The 20309-nt window shown below is 48.9% G+C and overlaps 1 protein-coding gene across 1 annotated transcript in view; it reads right to left on the minus strand.

The window, feature by feature from the left end:
- The window catches only part of STPG1 (sperm tail PG-rich repeat containing 1), a 51058-nt gene that overhangs the window by 181 nt on the left and 30568 nt on the right, over window positions 1-20309 (minus strand). Inside the window, exons 6-9 of the mRNA XM_059998795.1 lie at window positions 19170-19340; window positions 14094-14202; window positions 10177-10342; window positions 1778-1977 (exon numbers count right to left, since the gene is read on the minus strand). Coding sequence (XP_059854778.1) covers window positions 1778-1977; window positions 10177-10342; window positions 14094-14202; window positions 19170-19340 — 646 coding nt within the window. The remainder of the gene's footprint in view (window positions 1-1777; window positions 1978-10176; window positions 10343-14093; window positions 14203-19169; window positions 19341-20309) is intronic.

Below are 20309 nucleotides of genomic sequence, written 5' to 3' on the forward strand. Positions count from 1 at the left end.
GGAGAGAGAGAGAGAGACAGTGTTGAAAGAGAAAAGGCCAATTCTCAAGGTCCTGGCACTCGGCGTTGGAGCGGGTGAGGCCGGCGGGACCCCTGCACCTGACATGTGGGGAGTCAGGGAGGGAGGGACTGGGCCTAGGTCATCCGGCTCTGAACTGGCCCAGGCGGGACTCGAACTCCGGCTGCCCACCTTCTTCAACTCACTAACTTTTTTAACAGAAGGAAATTTACAAAAGAGTTTTGTAGGAAATTTGAAAAGAAATGAATAGAGCAACACTCTTATAGAAGCAAGGTGTCAGCTTAATGCGGGTTTGCTTTGATTTAGTTCAGAAATTTCGGGAAAACTGAAAGCCATCACAGTAGCGGCCAGGACCACGCAGGGCTTGGGAACCACAACCTGGGGTGGCTGGAAACTCTCACGCTGATGCTGATTTGTTCACGAGGGCCGCGCACGGCCTCCGGTACACCCTCAGGAAGCTGCTGAGGTGTCCAGGTAGATCTGCGCCCACTGGAAGCCAAGAAGGCAGGTGTTTGCATGCACTTACTCTGGGAGGCCCTCAGGGAAGCCCACCTTGGCCTAGGTGATCACAGCAGCAGGCCCTGGCCTGCACCTGCCCTCCAGGTGCCCGCATGGAGAAGATGCTTGGAGAAAGCTCCTGGAGGACTGGGCCAAACAGGGTCAGACGAGGATCCGGCTGGTCTCTGGGGTCCTGGCCCCACCACTCCATGGGGCATTCGTACATTTGCGGGACCAAGCTGAGTTCTGCCTGGACTGACCAGATGACCCGTAGGTCAAACCTGTGCCATCTTATTGGCTTATCACTACGTTTCCAAGGACAGAGCCATGAGGATGATATTCTCCCTCTCCCGCCTACCTTACATGTTACTCACCTGTGTGTGTGGAGGGAAGGGGACGCCTCGGGGGCCAGCACTGAGCCTCAGTCATCTTTGCCTCCGCAGGGTGGGAGCATCAGCGATGCTCATTGAGAGCCTGACTTTCACAGGCCTGCTGGCCACCTCAGCTCTTGCCTTCCCCCTCCCACGCCACCAGCCCATCAGCGCACCTGTCATTCCCCAATGCCATAAACTCTGGCCAGTGTCGGGGGTGGTAAATAGCTAGGGGCTCCAAGTAGGCAGGGGAGTGCAGGGACCACCCCCTGGAACAAGTCCCTCAGACTATCAGCTCTCAGGCAGATCCTGGGGGTAACTATATGGCTTGAAACAGCGGCTCGGGTGGAGCCCTGTTTTATTTCATGACAGACAAGGCGTCGAGGCGAGAGAGTCTCGGCCTCTGCCCTCCGCTCACCCTCTGCAGGGCTATGACACCTTGCTCTCCGGGCCTTCCCCATCTGGGAGGTGACCCCGCCAGACTAGACCTACGATTTAAACATTCTTAAGAACATGAACTTTTTAGACAAAAGCTGTGGCTCTTTTCCACAGAAAATAATATCTGCACGTTCCAAATTTGCAGACGATTTCAGGGTCACAGACCTCCTGGAGCCCAGCTTTGTGTCTCTTGAAACATTCATGGTCCTCAGTTATAAATCCCTGACCTGGATCATCTCTAAGAGCCCTTTCACCTTAAAAAAATAAATTAAAACAAAAACAAAAACCCACCTTTCATACTCTGACAGTGTAAGCCGAAAAGTCTTCTAGATCCACTCTAACCCCTGTAAACTGTTTGGCAAACAGCCTATAAATCAGTGGTATTTGATGGCCCAGGAATGACAAACAATTCCAGGTTTGGTTTTTACAATCACTGAAAGCAATCCTCTGACCTGGGCCAGGCGAGCCGGGCAGGCCTGGCTGGGACGGCGCCACTGTCCACCGGCTGGTGTTGGACACGAAGGATGCGCTGGAGACGAAGTGCTTGGGTGGCCCCGTGTAGTCCACGATCTCATACTGCCCAGGGCCTGGAAGAGGCGGCTTCGGGGGCAGAGGCAAAGGCTGGGCAGAGAAAGTTAGGATGGGGTTTCTCCTTCAGAAAAGACAAAAATGGGAAGATGTCCCTAAATCAGTCTATTGGAGAAATGGCAGTTTTTCGACATAGCCAGGACCTGCCCAGTGCCCAGCCATCTGCAAGAGGACTGGACGAGGCACTGGGAGACCTATTTCCTCTTCCGGCTCCACTGCTAGTGATCTGGGGACCCTGGACCCCAGTCTTCTCGCCTGCACAAGGGCAGTCATAATGGCACCTACCCTGTAGGCTTGTTTTCAGGGTTAAAGGAGATGACACACCTAAAACACAGTAGTCAGGACAGGGCCCAGCACAAAGTGAGAGCCCAGTACATTCGTCGTTGTGGATGACGGATGTCGTTGAGCTAATCAGGAATGGCAGAAGACATCGATGCCATGTGCCAACTCTGATCGCTTGGTAGTGCCTGGCTGAAGCGCCATGTAAAGAACTGAGGCCTCGTTTGGGCTCTATGGGAAGAGCATTGGTGAGCCACTTGTGATGTCTGCCATGGCCAGGAAATGGGAAGAGGAATCCCAAATTCCAAGGATTTGCCATCCCAAGACTAGTAGATCTTTAGAGGTCATTCTAGCACTGACATCTCAGAAACTTATTAAACATGTTTTTGGCAAGGCAGGAGGTAGGAGTGGAAAAATACTGGGCTGGAAGTCAAGAGACCTCTGAATAACGATCACCACTTAGATTGCAGTTGTTTTCAGGTCTGTCTTCCCCCCCTCAGGAAAGGGAGTCTTTTAAGCCTGTTCTTGAGAGAATAAATGAAAGAGAGAACCTGTATTCGAGCCCTCACTCTGTTACTAATTCACTCTGGGACTCAGTCTCCCCATCTGTAAAATGAGGGGGGTTGGACATGACGACCTCTGAGGTCCCTTCCAGCTGTGACCTCCCATCTGGCCTTGATTCAGAGAGGTCCGCTGGGTTGCCCAGGAATCCTGGAATTGTTAACAGGAAATGTCCTACCCTCCTGGCCATGCAATAGAAGGGCTGCCCACTTCTGCCTCACATCTGAAGCTTCTTCTAAGGTCTTTCACGAAAATGAAAGAGAGATTTCTCAGAACCTTGAATGGCCCCAGGAGACTCACCACAGCTCAAAGCCAACCCATCCAAACAGAGGAGGGAACTGGGATGCCCAGCCCCTGGAACTCTGCTGCCCTTTGGCCAACACCTTCTGAAGCAGAGGTATTCTTAGACTCGGAGAGCTAGAGGAGACCTAGAGATGTCTTATCCAACATCCTTGTTTTGCTTAAGAAGTTGGTGCCCAGAGAGAGAAAGTGAGTCACCCAGTGTCACAGAGCAAGTTCATGGTAATGCCAGCACTGGAACTCAAGTCTTGGTGACTAGCAAGATGGGGAGGGCATTGTGGCAGAGGAGAATTTTCGAGTTTTAGAGTCACACAGACCTGAGTCTGAATACCGGGCAGCCAAGTCCCTGGACCTCTCTGTTCCTGGCAACAAGGAGTAGTAACACTCACTCCTTATATGCGGGTTGATGACTGGAGAAAAGCTATGTAAGGTGCCTAGCAGAGCGTCCGAACACAGTAAGTCCTCAGTAAAAGCAGTGTTATTACTACGATCCCTTGCAGCACCACCATCCGCTGCCTGGACGGGCAACGGAGCCTCAGGAAAGTGAGGTTAGGGGGCCTCTCACCAGAGTTACCTTGGGGCAGGGTGGACACTCCCACTGCCAGCGGAGGCTGCTGGCAGCCATCGTAAACCTGCGAGAGGCTCACGTCTTGGGATGGAGGAACAGCTGGCTTGGATATATATATTTAGGATAAAGGTGCCCACAGGAAAATGGGGGAAAAACGTTGCCTCCTTTCTTTCCCTCCAGTCTGCGTGGAAGAACTGGTTACAGTGTGTGATCCACCACTCTCCCCTTACAAATAAAAGCTGGCGTCTCCTTGTTCCGGCTGCGACACCCCTTCAGAGCACCCTCAGAAATTTGATCATTGAGAGACAGGCTTGACTGCTGGAAGTTAGAGGTGGAAGGAGCCAATCACCGCATGAGGTTACTCAATGGGTCCGGGTCACCCTGAGTCTTTGAGGAAACTGTGAGATGTCTACTCTCCTGACCAGGGACAGCCTGCAGGGAGCTGGGCAGGGGGGGTCAGCTTCTCACCAGATTCTTTTTTTTTTTTTTTTTTCGGTACGCGGGCCTCTCACTGTTGTGGCCTCTCCCGCTGCAGAGCACAGGCTCGGGACCCGCAGGCTCAGCCGCCATGGCTCACAGGCCCAGCCGCTCCGCGGCATGTGGGATCTTCCCGGACCGGGGCACGAACCCGCGTCCCCTGCATCGGCAGGCGGACTCTCAACCACTGCGCCACCAGGGAAGCCCATCACCAGATTCTTGCTGAGAGTGAGTGAGACGGGTCCCTCACCCTCCCCTCCATCCACATGCCCAGGAGAGGCTTTGCCCCACCAACTCAGCTCTCCGGATCTTCGGACAGTGTCAGCCCCGTGTGCAGCTCTGTGCCAGGCACTCTGGGGAGTCCAGACTGTTCTGTGCTAAGACACAGACCCTGAATGCCCCGGAGGGCTTAACAATCCACTGCCAGTGACAATCATGGCCGGTGACAACTTACAGGCTTTGCACTCAGACAGACTTGAGTTTGAATCTCTGCTTCCCCATCCACCAGCCGTGCATCCTTAGAAAAGCCTCTTAATCTCCCTAGGCCTCAGTTTCTTTATCTGTAAAACGGTGGATAATAATACCTGCCTCCCAGGGTTGTTATGAAGATTAACGAGTGCTTTACTGGTACCATTTTTTTTTTTTAACATGAAATGTTAGAATATAGGTGAGAGAGACTAATTCTAACTGGGTGAATCCAGAAATCTACCTAGAAGAGGTAACATTTGCTCTGAAAGGTAAGCAGGAATTCTTTGGGTAGAAAAGGTGGAGGTGGGGGCATTTCCCACAGAGGAAACAGCAGGGGCAAAAGCCTGGAAGAGGGACAAGCTGTGCTCCGTGGGGCCGGGACTGGGGCACAAGGAGCCAGAGGCTAAGCCCCTGGACCGCCTTCAAGCCTCCTTCCACCCGTGAATTCTGGGCTGTTCGCTTGGGTTTCCGACCAACCCCCGTTACAGGCCCTGAGGAGGAGCTAAAGGAAAACTACCAGTGGCCTCTCAGTGAAGCCTAACTCCCAGGTCACCTCCCAGAAACACCCAGCACAGGGACTTCCCTGGTGGTCCAGTGGTTAGGACTCCATGCTTTCACTGCTGTGGGCCCAGGTTCGATCCCTGGTGGGGGAACTAAGATCCCGTAAGCTACCCTGTGCGGCCAAAAGAAAAAAAAATGACCAGAAATACCCAGCACAGCGTTGTCCAACGACTCCATGCCTTTGCCTTTGTTCCTTCTGCCAGGAGCACCTCCTTTCCCTGCCAACTCTGATTCCCTCTTTGCTTCTCACCTCCTCCAGGGAAACTCCCCGGGCCACAATCCTTCCCCTTCCCCGCCTCCCTTCCTGGGCTCCATAGAGGAGCATGGGTTTTGGAGTCAGGTGGACCTGAATTCCACCCTCTGCTCTACCACCGGGGAGAGTCTGCATCCCCTGTAAACTCTATGTAACAATCCTGACCCGTGGGAGAGTTGGAAGATGAAGCTGTAGGAAGTCTGTGAAAACTCTGAGGGCTGGAAGCTGGCCCCTCAATACACTGTAGCCATTCTTCTCTTCTCTGCACAAAACACATTACTTTTCTATGCTGTTTACTTGTCTAGCTCTTTAATGCAGGGGATGGTGTCTTATCCATCACTGAGGCCCTGGTCCCTATTCCCAAGGACATTTGCCTAACTGCAGAGAGGAGGAGAGGGGTTGAAGCAAGTAGGGGAGCCCAGGCATCTGAACCCCACCTGACAGTTTTATCACCACCCGGGGATGGTCCTTCCATGTCCTCATGGGGCTGGGTAAATCACTGAGGTCAGACTGAATCAAACCCGGGGCAGCCACAGTGCATTGTAACCAGGGATTTTTATGAGCCTCATCGCCCAGTTTTAAAAGCCAACCTGGTCCTGCCCCGTGGAAAAAAACATCTGTCAAAGGCTCTGACTTGGCCACAACTGGATTAAGTTGTGTTTGCAGCTTCCAGTGTGAGCTGTTTGCAAATCACCAAAGAATAATGAATGTCTCAGAGGACTCAGCAGGTCACCTGGGGAGGGCATCCGAGACCCTCGGGACACTCCCAGGCACAGATTCACTCTGCCTCAGGGATTCCCAGGGTTGGGAGGGATAAAGGGGCAATTTTTTTCTCATCATTAAAGGGCAGCCGATTGCCTCTGGGGTGGAATGCGGTATCTGTTTAACAGGGGAGTGGGTGACAGATTACAGCTGCTTGGGAAGAAGCATCCCATATCTAATTGAAAATCCCAGGGGAACTTTAGGTGGGTCCAACGTAATTACCCAAATTGGAGTGGGGCCGATGGGGCTCTGGCTGTGACAGGACAGCGTGTCTGAGCAAAACCAGTGGTTTAAAAACTCCAGGAAGCAGATCAAGGGTTAGAAAGATGTCAGTGGGTGTTTCACCTCCCTCCTGGCGTGAGTCGGAAGGCAGCGCCTAGGAGGAAGTATTCTGATCTCCAAAAGCCCTCCCCCTGACTCACCCTGATCCGTTGAGTCAGCACTGTGACGGATGCTGGAGACCTACAGAAGTGAAACCCCGGCTGATAGCCTCCTCCAGAGACCCCCGGAAGCTGGTAAATCCTCTTAGCTTTCGAGTCAGCAACGTGGCCATAACAAAGACACTCTGTGATGCGTTCTTCAGCCGAGGAGCCCAGAAACGGCCACGCCAACGACCCTACAGCCCCTCACCGCATCTGTGCCGCAGGGCCACTCAAGAAACATCGGGTGAGTGCAGAGGGCTTGCTCACACGTTTCGATGAAAGTACAAATCACGCACATCAGAAGTTTACAATTTGCCAGTTATGTGAGTCATCTTTTTTTATCCTTGCAAGCGTGTTGTAAAGTGTGCTTGCCCCAACTCACAGAGGATGAATTTGAATTCCCAGGGAGTTAAGTGACACCCCCCCCCACCCCTACCCCCAGCCTCCCAGGGCTGGTGAGGGGGGAAGGCGGGAGTTTCAGCGGCCTGACGACTCCCTTCCTGTGCTTATGCCCTCGGTGCCACGGCCTCTGCAGCCGGTTCCCAGCTCAGGAGGCCAGCAGGGGTCGGTAACACGGCACCAGTGACCCCAGCGAGAATTAACATCTCCCCCGTTCTCCCTGCATCCTGAAGAAAGCAGAGCCGAAATACCATCTTTGCAAACTGGAGCCCCACCCGTGAATGGGGAGCCACACACTTCCAAGCAAGAGAAACAAGGGCAGGCCTCACATCCTGTCACATGCGTGTGACGCCTGGGCGGCCCGTGCTTCCACAAAAGAAACACTGTGATGATTCTCAGATTCTCCACCACTGCCCCATGCAGCCCCCGGAGATCTGAGTATGATTAGGCTTGATGTAGACAGAGTCTCAACACATCGATGGGGAGGAAACAACGCACACCTTTTCCGGGGCCTGACAACCCCAGGATGGGCCCTCAGGTGCTCCTGCCCCTCTCCTCCCTCCAGGGTCACAGGAAAGGAAACAGAATTTGAATTTGAGAGACTGGAGTTTGGATACTCCTTCAATACTACCACATTCGCTGTTTCTCTTCTTTGTGTCACATCCCTTTCTCCATCGTCCCACATAAACAGATGGATGCTACTTTGGAATAACCAACAGCACACTTTAGTTTTATCTCTTTGCTTTTAAATGAAATTACAGATTTCTCAACCTCACCCTTTCCATGCCAACTCAACAATATATACTGGACTTCCTCTGTGGGTCCTGCGTGCCCCCATGTTCACTGCCTCCGTATGCTCTCCGAAGTGACATGGTGAGCAAAGCTGGGGTCACAGAGTGTGAGAAATGGAAAGATTTCCCCTCTTTTCACAAATGGAGAAACAAAGGCTCAGGGAGGCGCTGAGAGCAGCCCCAGACCACAGAGCCTGCCGTGGAGGCTGGGGCACTGTCCACTCACCAGGGTGAGCCCAAGTTTAAGAGACACTGGGTTTGACAGGTCTCTTTACTGCGGACCTTCTCAGAGCCTTTAATAAGCTCATGTATACTGTGATGCACCCGGGGGCAGAGGGATTGTATGCAGTGCTTCCTGGGTTTATTAACCCAGGAGCCACCATTCACGAAGCATCACAGAGAGCCAGTGCGCCCCAGATACCCCCAGACACACCAGCACTACTGCACTGCTCCCATCAGAAAGCTGGCGCCCTTGGTGGGGGAGTGTGGTCATGCAACCTTGGGGCCCAAAACGATCCGGCGTTTTGTGGCACGTTCCTCTGCCTTGCTCTGGAGTTGTTGCCAGGGGAGCCTGAAGGTATGGATGGTGCTCTGTCCATGTGAGCTCCCCCATAGCCCTCAGCACAGCACCAGAAACCTCCAGGGCCTGCTGACTGACGGATGCGAAGGCCATAAAATGAGGCTATTTCAAACCACTCATCCAAACTCGGACGCAGGCCAAATGACACCGCTCTGGGGAAGGCGGTTAAACACCGAGTGCCCCTCACCCTCCTCTCATCGTTTCCCTGAAGAAGCTTCCAGAGTCAGGGTGGGGGCTTGAGCCTCCATGCCTCAAACAGCTGCATCCTCTATCGTCACATAGCCTCTCTAGGATATAGAATAATAGCTGCTGTAATAAGAAGAGTGAGAGCTATTTTCAAGCACTTTCTCATCTAATCCTCACAGAACCCCCATGAGATAAGGTTCTTATCTCCACTTAATACATGGAAACATGGAGGCTCAGGGAGGAGAAGTCTCTGCTAGAGACAGAGCTGTGATTCTCACTCAGGTCTGCTAACCCCAAAGCCCATCCTCTCTCCCACTCCATTTGGGGGCAGCATAGGGAAAGGTTGTGTGTAGTGGTGCCCAATCCAACCCAGAGGCAGGAAGTCCCTGACGTTTGGAGAGAGCCTGTTCCTGGAGACTTTCCCGCCCCGGTCCCGAGTCCTGCAGCCTATGAAAGGTCAGCCTGCAGAACCCCAGATCCGAAGGGCAGAAGGGACTCAGCTGGTGGACTCCATCTGAGGTCTGAATCCCTTCCCCAGGTCCTGGGTTGGACTCAGCAGGCTCATGTCTTGCTCCTCTCCCTTACCCCTGACCCCTTGCCCTGGGCTCATGGTCCGAGTAGACCCAGTTTGCCAGCCTCCCCGGGCCACCCAGCCTCCTGACCCCCTGTGGCTCTGCGCCCAGCCAGCTGCCTGACCTCCCTGGAGGCTCCCAGGTGACCTCTCTGGAGGCCCCCAGGTGGCTATACCCTTGGTCCCAGCCCTGCTGGTCCGCCCTCACAACAGCCAATCCTGTTGAGAGTGACAGGACGGCTGACCTTCACGGCACTTAGCTCTAGAAGTTCTAGACCCATTTGAGGAATATTAAGCCCCGTGAATTTTTGAGCCTCTGAGGTGAAAGTAACATCAAGTGTACAGGAGATTAAAAACAGTAACACAAATCCCTGTCTTTTAAAATTTGTGTTATTGACTCACTATTTGTACCTACTATATCAAATATATTTTTTAAATCAGAAAGCAACGTTCGGATAAATTATCCCCACTTTACAATCGAGGGCATACAGGCTCAGAGGGGTTAGCACAGTGCTGACGGTCACACAGCATGAATATAGCAGAGCTGACGTTCAAATCTAGCAGGGCTGACCAACTCCAAAGTCTAGGCTGTTAACCTATCAGTAGAAAGCTATGAGAGTTTCACCGCTTTCGTATATCCTGCCACCCCAGTGGAGATTTTATATTATAAAGATAGAAGAATACCAGCACCAGGAGAGTACAGCATCATGGGGAATGTTGGAAGATGCAAACAGTCCTAAGCCTGAGTCCCAGGTGCATCTCAAGTTAGCTGTGTGGACTTACGCAAGTCTTTCAGCCTCGCTGAGGCCTGGCTTCCTCCTCTATGAAGTAAGAATAATCATCCCTACAATGGAGTTGTTATGATCATTGAAGAAGATGTTAAGTTCCTGGCATACAAGAGTTACTCAGTAAATTCTATGTATTCAACAAGTATTTCTTGAGCACCTGCTATGTGTCAGCAAGGGCCCCAGGAGAGCAACTCGGCCTGTGTCTGCCAAGCTGTGACACCCCTTCCTTTTCTCCCCAGGTTCGGGTCCTTCCCCAGAATACCTTTCAGAAGAAATATCAGGATGATCAGGACTCACGGGATAAGAGTCTTTTTTTGAACTTCGATGTGACCTCCTGGGTTGTAATAACCGGGTCCTGGGCCTGTCGACATCAGTTTTAATCCACGGCCAGTTTTTGATTTAAAACAAGACATTAATATCTTCGGCGACTGCTTCACAAGGGATTCGTTGACATTATAATGCCCTGAGCAGAAAGAAATTTTAAAACAGAATAAAGAGCTTCTCTCAAAAAAATAAAAAGCAGTAAGAATACATTTAATGACTATAAGGCAGTATCACTCCAGGATGGTCAAGTAGAAGGGGCCTGGAATAACTGAAAATAACGCTCACCGTTTAGAGAACATGTGTCCGTGCATCACATATGTGGCTCATTTAATCCTCACGGCAGCCCTGCAAGGTGCGTATTAGCACCTCCATTCTAAACATGAGGAAATAGGCTCAGAGATACTCAGTAATTTGCCAAAGGACATTCATCTAACCAGGGCCTAAGCCCAGCTTCCTCCTCCATAAACTAAGGATAATAATTCTTCCAACAACTGGGAGGCTATGGTAGAAAAAGAACATTTTAGGTTCCTGGCACATGGTAGCTGCTCAGTAACTATTATGTAATCAACAAATATTTATTGAGCACCTACTATGTGGACCCAGACCCACCTTTCTCCAAGGTCCATGCTTCCCCACCATGCCTTGTCTCAAGAAACTGTCAGAATATAAGTAATTTGGCTGTGCACAAAGCTTTAAGGAAGAAGAGAATGATCTGAGCTGGGGTAAAGAGGGAGCAGTCTCACCCTAAAGAGCAAGTAACCCTGTAAATGGGGGCAGGCATTTTGGGGTGCAAAGCGGCAGTACTAGGCAAAGGCCTTCAAGATGCTGCACACTTTGACCCTGGCTTCCTATTACTTGGAAGTTAAGGAAATTATTCAACATAATGGAAAAGCTCTAAGCCTAAAGATGTACACAACAGCAGTAGCTACAGTGTGAGAAACGATGAATAGCCCAAAGGTCCAAGTACAAGGGCACAGTTATGGGAAAACAGCCTAATGTGGTGGAATATCAGCCCTGAGGGTGGTAAATGCAAAGGCCATGAAGCCTATGGCAATGTTCTCAAAAATAAAGGTGAGTGAGAAAAGTAAAATAAAGCCTAACAGTCTATACTGTATACACTATGAAGTCAGTGTGCAAATGGATACATGTGAGTAAAAATAGGTGGGAACCCAGAAAAGTGGGAAAAACTATATTAATGGTGGCATTGTGGGTGGGAAAAATATTTCAAATTTTCTAACCACTGTAAAGTTAATTTTTAAAAAAATAAAATCGACTTTTTCATTGCAAAAGCACTGAAAACAACAATATGGGACATATTAGCAAGATTTTATTGAAATGGTAATACTCATTGATGGCAAAGGTGAGGGAAAGCATATTTCTCATAGAAGCAGGAGGATAAATTATCTCTGTGCTGAAGGGCAATTTGGTCACAAATATCAAAAACCTTAAATATTTTACATACCTTTCGACTTAGCAATTTCACATTAGGCAATTTAGGTAAGGAGGTAATCTTGATTGTACACAAGTTGTGAGCTATAAGGATGTTTGCTCCCACTCTATTTATATGAGTGATCCATTTAAAACAACCTAAATGCCAGCAAGAGGGCATTTGTTCCTTAACTGATGGTACCACCAGATAATGGAATACTATGCATCCATTAACAGAAGATGTTCTAGGAGGATTTTTAATAACATGAAAAGATGGTCCCAATATACGCTAAAGTTAAAAAAAAAAAAACAGATGTCCAGTTAGCAGCATTTATAATACTGGTATATATCTCTAAAATTATCTTTCTGGGTTTTTTACATATACATCTATTTAGTTTTTATTTTTATTCCCCCTACCAAAAAAAATAGTTTAAAGCAACGCTTGATTATAAAATGTTAAAAAGCAGAAGCAAGGGGGAAAGGCATTCATGCTCTCAAGGCCCAGAATAAACCAGGGTTGAACTCTCTGCTGTATTTACCCTGGTCTTTCCATCGTGCACTGGACACTGTCTCATGGTGTTGGGCCCACAGAGTGGATTCGATCGTGTCACCCACATTTTTCAAGTGACACTTTACCATAGTTGTTTCCCCATGATCTAATAACTTTTTTGTGTTTAAGGAAATAGAGAGAAGGATGTTGGGGAAGTGCTTGGCCTTGTGTTTGATGCAGCCAGACTGTAGAAAATCCAACCAGCCAACGTGTAAAGGTGAGCATTTTGCTCAGAACTGAAGGCAGACCAGACCCGGCCCTCAGCCCCTGAGCCTGGGCACTCCGGGTGGGCGGAACCCAGCAGGGATGCCAATCATGGCTCCACATCTGGTTTCTTCCCACAAGGGGGAGAAGCAGAAACCACAGCGTTTTTCTGAGAGGTCAAAGCAGATTGTTTCTCTCAGAGAAGCAGATTCCCCGGGCTGTGGCCCCTGGCAAATGTGGGGGATGCGGGGAGAGTCCTGAAGGCACCAGGCATCGAGCTGGATTCAAATCCAGCAGTGGGACCCTGGACTAGTCACCTGTTTTCTATATATCATTTTTGCCTGTAAAGTGGGGATATAATAATATTAATAATAACCCCCGCTCTCGGAGCACATATGTGCCAGGCAACCCTCCACGGGGTTTTGAAAGCTCCTGGCACACAGTAGGAGCTTAAAACATGCTGGTGCCCACCTCTCCCCTTCCTGCTGTGTTACAAGGGGCCCCTCGGGACCCTCCCAGAGGGAGGAGCTGCCCACTTCCCAGGGGCTCTCTGGTGGAACCTCTGGCCAAACCCCAGGGATGCTGGCTTTATTCTCCTGTATAAACAAACAAGGTGGGGTTTTGCCCGTGGTGATGCAAGGCAGGGAGCTTTAGCCAGGCTTAGCCTCCCAATTAGGGCTGGTTTTGTTATTCAGCCTCAGGCTGATCTCAACTTTAATCTGGATTTGCTGAAATCTGACATGCGCTGCGATTTTGCCCACACCCCCATCCGAGAAGCATTATTTGCAGAGGTAAACCCTCCCTGCTCCTCCTCTGGGCTCTGGGGCCCAGAGCTCCCTCGGGGGTCTTCTGGACCTGTTTGGGAAGGTCTAGTCTAACCAGTGGTCCTGGAGTATGGACTGCTATGTCACCAGACCCCTCTGGAAAATTTTCACTAAGGCTGGGGTGGGGAGGAGGTCTGAGGGCACAGAACAGGTGCAATGCCTTTCCCCAGCCCAGCAGGGAAAACATCTGCAGGTGAGCCCTTGTGTGTTCCTGAATCCTGGAGGCTTCAGAAGTCACACTGGGATGACAGGGTTAAGAGGTTCCTCAGTCAGACACCTCTGGGCTTAGGCCGGCCATTTATTAGCTGTGTGATGCTGAGCAAGTTGCTTCAACTCTCTGGACCTCCATTTCCTCACCTGAAACACAGGACTAAGAGTGGCCCTATGAGGACAGATGTGTGAGGACCGCGTGGAAAAACGTAGCACTGAGTAGGCGCTCTGTAAACAGAGCTATTTCGCATCATTTGATGATAGATGATGAAGCCGCTTTGTAGACATGGGAGGAGAGGAATATTGCAGCCGAGTGTCCAAGGATCAGAGCGTATTGTGTGCCCCACCTCCCCCCAGCGCCTGGGAGGGCACCTGGGGTATGCGCATGGGCACACTTCTGGCATGAGAAGCCCCTCCCCAGCTGGCTGCCCAAAGCAGGTGCTCTGGGTCTGGAAGGCAGGCCGCCGTGATAGGCCGCCCTGGGGTCCATTTCCAGAGCCGCCGTTCTTCCCCCGAATGGGGAGCCAGGCTTCTCCTCTTTGTACAATACCTGCCTGCACCCCCTCTTCCCTCAATGCCTAACTCCTTCCAGAGAGACTCCCTGAGAAGTGCCCTGCTGATCAGATCTGGTACAGGAAGACTTAAGTCAAGGCCAGTGCGAGGCAGCTGCTTACCTGGGGCAGGTCCTGTTTTAGTAATAGTGAAAAGTCCTCTCTGGGTTTTGGACATGAACCCGGCTCGGGCACAAACGTTGTTTGCCTGTTTGCAGCAAGAGACAGAGGCCTGGGGGAGAAAATAAGCACGGTGTGCTCAGTGTCTTGCCTTTCTTTGTCGTTGTTGTGTCTGGACGAGGGGCACTTTGGGGTTAAAAAAACAAACAAATTTAAACCTGTCTTCAGAAAATGAGCGCACGTGAGTGGAAAACGTCACACTGGCTATGCCTTCCCCTTCACCGCAGCTGGACTGGCGGAAGAGCTTGTCATCGCTAGCCAGTGTCTGGGGACCCAACACAACACGGAGGACGGTGGCCTGAACCAGCCGGCGGCCCTGGCTTCCAGGCTCGCTCCCCGCACACAGGGCAGCGTATCCTGCTCAAACGGATTAATTTCTCTGAATTTGAGTTTTCTCATCTGTATAATGGATCAGATAATCCCTGCTCCACTTGAGGCAGAGTGCTGTTGGGTTGGGGGTAGGGGACAGTCGGTCAACACAAATCATCTGTTTTTCTAAAAAGTGTGTAACATTACATAGGCAAATTATTTTCATCATGTTTTCTACGATTTTCATTCTTTTCAGAACACTTAGTCCTACATATCCCCACCCTGATTCCTCACTGCTCAGATAATCCTTCAATACATGTGGGATTTAGGACACACAAAGAAATTGTGTAACTTAAGATTACGATCAAAAAAAAAAAAAAAAGATTATGATCAGATTTGTAAGCACTGTCTTGACTTTTCTGGGCTGACCAGAAATTTAGAATTTTGGTTGACCCAGGCAATATACATTAGAGAGTGTCCAGTGAGTTCAGAATGCTAAAAATAATTTTGGAAAAAAAAAAAAAGAACCCTGAGATCATTCTTATGATGAATCATAAATATTTTAAAGGCTAATTTGCAGTCAGTCTCCTGTATTCATTAGATAAAAGATGCAATAAAAATTGTGCCTGCAATGGCTGGAATATTTACTGAATGAGTGAAACTATTTGCTGAGGCCAGGATGCTTGATTTTCTGTGCTACTCCTTTGTCAAAAAAAATGTTTCTCGAGAAATGCAGATGGCATTTTGATTTTGTGTTGACAAAGGCAGAGGAATTTCGCTTTTCCCAGGGTCCTGACGGCCAGACTGCCTGCCGAGAGGGCAGACAAAAAGATCAGGTGGACCAGGCTAATTACTGGACACGGGGAGAAGAGCCAGGACGCCAGAGAGGAAGTAATAACAGGTACCAAGGGAAAGGCTTCCAACAGAGAAGCGGGGGATCCCAGTAAGCAAAGGTAGAGAGGTCTTGACAGCCTCAAAGCACAGTGTGGCTAACAGGATTACCGCATTTCTGCTCCTCGCCAGTTGACTCAACCATTGTTCTCCAGGTCTGAAAAAAGCCTCCTGTAGACAAAACACTACTTCAGCTTTATTCCTCGCCCAGACAGAAAAGCAACAGAAAAAGGGGGCATTTTTGTATACACTGAGTGTGGGTGTTGCTGGAAGATTTCACCATTAGACTAGGAAGAGTCAGCTCCACTGGCAGGTTAAAAAAGAATGAAGCAGATTCATTGTATTGCCATGGGCAAAAACAAATCCCAGATATAATTGAGTAGAAAACGCACGCATACTGTGGACAGCATAATCCCAAAACCAAGGGAAGGACCACTGGAGGAAGAGAATACGAATGATATTGACCCCGTTTTTTTTTAAATTTTTTTTGCGGTACGCGGGCCTCTCACTGTTGTGGCCTCTCCCGTTGCGGAGCAACAGGCTCCGGACGCGCAGGCTCAGCAGCCATGGCTTACGGGCCCAGCCGCTCCGCAGCATGTGGGATCTTCCCGGACCGGGGCACGAACCCGTATCCCCCTGCATCGGCAGGCAGACTCTCAACCACTGCGCCACCAGGGAAGCCCTGCCCCCCGGTTTTTGATGTTTGTTTGCAGAGCAGAATGATGAGGGACTTCCACTTTCTGGCTCATGGGTTTCTGTGATGTTCGAAGATATTTTATGATGAGCATGTATTATTTTCAGAGCCACATTAAAACAATAATGAACAAAAAACATGCAAACTAAAATTGATCTGGTGGCAGAGTCCTGACATGGGGAATGGTCATTTCTTGATTAACAAAGGAAGTTATTCCTTTGGAGTCATAAACATTTATTGCATGATTACTGCATGCCAGGACCTGAGCTGGGCCTCGGAGATAGGAAGCCAGGGTGAAGGAGCAGTGGGCTGGGGAGGTGAAGGCACAAAGCACTAACACCACAGTGCCCTTCAGCAGCCCCCAGGAGGACGCAGAGCGGGCGCTCACACGGAGACAGCCTGCACTTGTGTCTGTCTCCCAAGGAACCCAGCCCTCTCTCAGGAATGGCGACGGCGCAATGGCCAAGCACATTCATTATCACTTGCCTGGACCAGACCTCGACCTCTCTTTTGTTATCATGACAGCTTCCTAACTGTTTTTTCAAAATCCACCCTTAACCCACACTGCAGTCCATTCTCCACACAGCAACTGGAGGGATCTTTTTTAAAAGGTACATCAGAAGACATCACTCCACACCTCCTATCCTCCTCAAGGAGGGCTTCCCAGCACACAGAGAACAAAATTCGAACTCCCTCCCTTTAGGGCCTTGCATGAACTGGTCCCTGCCTATCTGTCTGGCCTCTCCTCGTCCCCTCTCCCCCGAGTCCCCCTAGTTCATTCTACTTTAGATACTTTGGTTTATTTTTGGCTGCGTCACACGTCTTACAAGATCTTAGTTCCCTGACAAGGGATTGAACAGGGGCCCACGGCAGTGAAAGCGCCGAGTCCTAACCACTGGACCACCAGGGAACTCCCTCTAGCTACCTTCTTACAGTTCGCCATGGGCTAAGGTGTTTGCTGTCCCAGGACCTTTGCACATGCTGTTCCCCCAACTCTGGCTCTTCCCTCAATCCTTGTCTCAGGACCTTCTCTGACCACCCAGTCTAAAGTACATGGTATTGCCAACCTCCACACCCCACACATACTCTCTTTCTCAGGCTCCAACTCTTTGTCTCCCTCAGAGCTGGCCACACAGTAAATATTTTGTTTGTCTGTCTCCTAGTTCTCATCTTGAGTTCCCCACTGGGATCTAAGCTGTATCACTGGTCTGGCACAGAGCAGCCACAGGATTTATGAAGGGAAGCCCGGCAGGGCTGGAACATGGGGACTCTGATCGCTCCCCAGCTTTATACCTTGGCACCTGCCCGTGCTCACCGATGTGGGAACAGTCCCTTCAAGCTGGGTAACTTTGGGCAAGTCCCTTCCCCTCTCTGAGCCTCAGCTTCCTCTTCTGTAAATTGAGAATAAGAGAATCCACTTCCTGGGTTCTTGTGAGTATGAAATAAGTGAGTACACAACTCTTAGAACAGCACATAGACCGTGAAAAGTGCTTCATCATATCATCATCATTCTTATTTTCAGGCTCTGATTACCCTAAGAGAAGAGTATCTAGAGCTATACAACCCCAAACAGTAGCCACTGGCCACATGAAGCTATTGAGCTCTGCAAACACGGCTGGTCCACATTCAGATGTGCTGCAAGTATAAAATATACACTGAATTTTAAGGACTTAATATGAGGGAAAGAATGTAAAACATCTAATTAATAATTTTTACATTGATTAGATTTTGCCATATCTTGAATATATTGGGTTAAATAGAATCTATAATTAAAACTAATTTCACCTGTTTCTTTTTACTTTAAATGTAGCTACTAGGAAAACTTAAATGATGTATGTGGCTCCTGTTATACTGATATTCCTTTTGGACCATGCTGGCCTAGCAGGCACTTGTATTGCTTTGAACATGTTATAATTGATTGGATTCATCATAGAAGGTAGGCAGGGTCTTTGCAGTCAGAAAAATCAATATTATTTATAAATATTATAAAAGAAAAAGGAAATTTATAATGAAGTATTCTAAGACCAAAATATTCTTAAATATAGTATAATAATATTACTACCTTATGTACAATTCATGTCTTAGGTATTTCAGAGTGCTTTCATATTTGTAGTCTCATATGCTTCTTATGATAACCCTATAGGGCAAGTATAATTAATTCCCTTTTACAATTGAAACTCAAGAGGTAACGGGGCTTCCCTAAAGACAGTTCTACCAGTTTTCATGTATTGTAGAGTCCTCGTGCACCAGATATTGTGCTAGGTAAGCACTCAGCCTAGACTATCTCATTTAATGTTTACATTAACACCATGGAGTAGACATATAACCCCACTTTGCAGATCAATAAACTGAGTCCTGAAAGGTTAAGAGACTTGCCCAAAGCCATACACAGTTAGAAAATGGCAGAGTCGAGATTTGAACCTGAGTCTGTCCCTTACCTGTTAACCACACCATTCTGCCTCAGTCACTACAAAGTGAGGGGAAATGGTGAACCACTGCTGTTAAAAAAATCCAATTTTCTGATATGGGAAGACAGAAGTTTATTTTCCCTGCAAGAATAAAATAGTGTCAGGGCTTCCCTGGTGACGCAGTGGTTGAGAGTCCGCCTGCCGATGCAGGGGACGCGGGTTCGTGCCCCGGTCCGGGAAGATCCCACATGCCGCGGAGCGGCTGGGCCCGTGAGCCATGGCCGCTGAGCCTGCGCGTCCGGAGCCTGTTGCTCCACAACGGGAGAGGCCACAACAGTGAGAGGCCCGTGTACCGCAAATAAAAAAAAAAAAAAGAATATAATAGTGTCTGCAGATAAAGTGGTACGTAATATAATCATTGCTACAGATGAGAAAACCGTCCCAGAAAACTTATGTGATAAGACTAATTGCAGTAAGTATTTTCCGGGGCAGTGGTCTTCCCACTGCTCTATACTGACCTCCGTGTTGCCCACATTTTTCTGCAAATTCCCTGTGAGAATTTTGCCCAGCCTCACGTAGCCATTGGGTAGTCAGCAAATGCTAACTGGCTTACCAATTGCAGTAAATGCTATTCCCCAAAGCTCCCCCCTTCCTTTCTTTTATTTTAGCAAACCATTAATTCAATATATATTTAAGAAGCACAGGCAGTGTTCTTACATTGTAATGGTTTGGTGCGGGAGTTTCAAATTTGAGAACTTTCACGAAGCTTGGCAACTGGAACATGCTGGAACAGGAATTACTGAAGTCTTTCTTCGAAACAAAACGTGATGGTATAGTGTACGCGTTAGCTGCAGGGTATTTAGAGACGATGGTATCCAGTCGGTCACACTGTGAGGAGAAAGTCAAGGGAATCCACATCATCACATATCTTATGGCTCCGAAGGGCCGATGTCAAAAAGATGGTGCCCAGCACCAGGTCTAAACACATTTTATAAAAGGTGAAACCCTGGCAGGTAACAATGATAAAATGACCTTGGGCTTTGAGAATTTGCTCTTGGAAAATGCAAGTTCAGACCTGTGTTAACTTCTGTAAACTAACTCTAATTATTCATCTTATGTTTGGGACTTGGCAAAGATAATTCTTCCATAAAAGCATTTCCACCCAATCTCATTTCAGGACACTTATACTTGACTCATCAGCTGGTGGGTGATTTATATGATGGGACGCTTTAGACTTGCTTCTTCCAACCTTGGTTTTCCTTTGAGTAAAACCCTCACTTTTTGTTTCTAAGTTTAAATAATCCAAATTTCCTAAATAACAAGTTTGCTTCTAACATCTTAAGGGTACAAGGCTCCATAGGGCTTGCCTCCCACCCACACCTCCTATCCACCACCTAATCACTGATTTCATAAAACTCTACGATATTTTTGCTGTTTCAACAGAAACCAATCCTACTCCTTCCAGGAAGCCATGATAAACTATTTTCAGTTAAAAAAAAAAACAAACAGAATCAATGTTTGCCAAATGAACAGGGACAAAAGCCATAAAAACTCGGCGATAACATCACCTTACCCTGGGATAGTATGGCAAGTATTGAAGTCTGATAAGACAACAACAAAAAAATGTCATTATTTTATGGGTAAAAGCTTGAGAACATTGCCCTGGGTTTCCTCCACTTGACAGGGGTCAATAAACAAGCGCAGACAGTGGGGGAGGTGTGGGAAGGCATCAGCCCCTCGCCTGACTTCACTCTGTACGTGACGGCAATGGTCCTCACCATCTGGTTCATGGACCACCAGTAATGTGGGTGGATGTGCCACCAGAAGCAGGAGTGTTCTTTCCAGAGTCTTAGCTGT

Source organism: Delphinus delphis, chromosome 1 (assembly GCF_949987515.2).
Source record: "Delphinus delphis chromosome 1, mDelDel1.2, whole genome shotgun sequence".
Taxonomy (NCBI): Eukaryota; Metazoa; Chordata; class Mammalia; order Artiodactyla; family Delphinidae; genus Delphinus; species Delphinus delphis.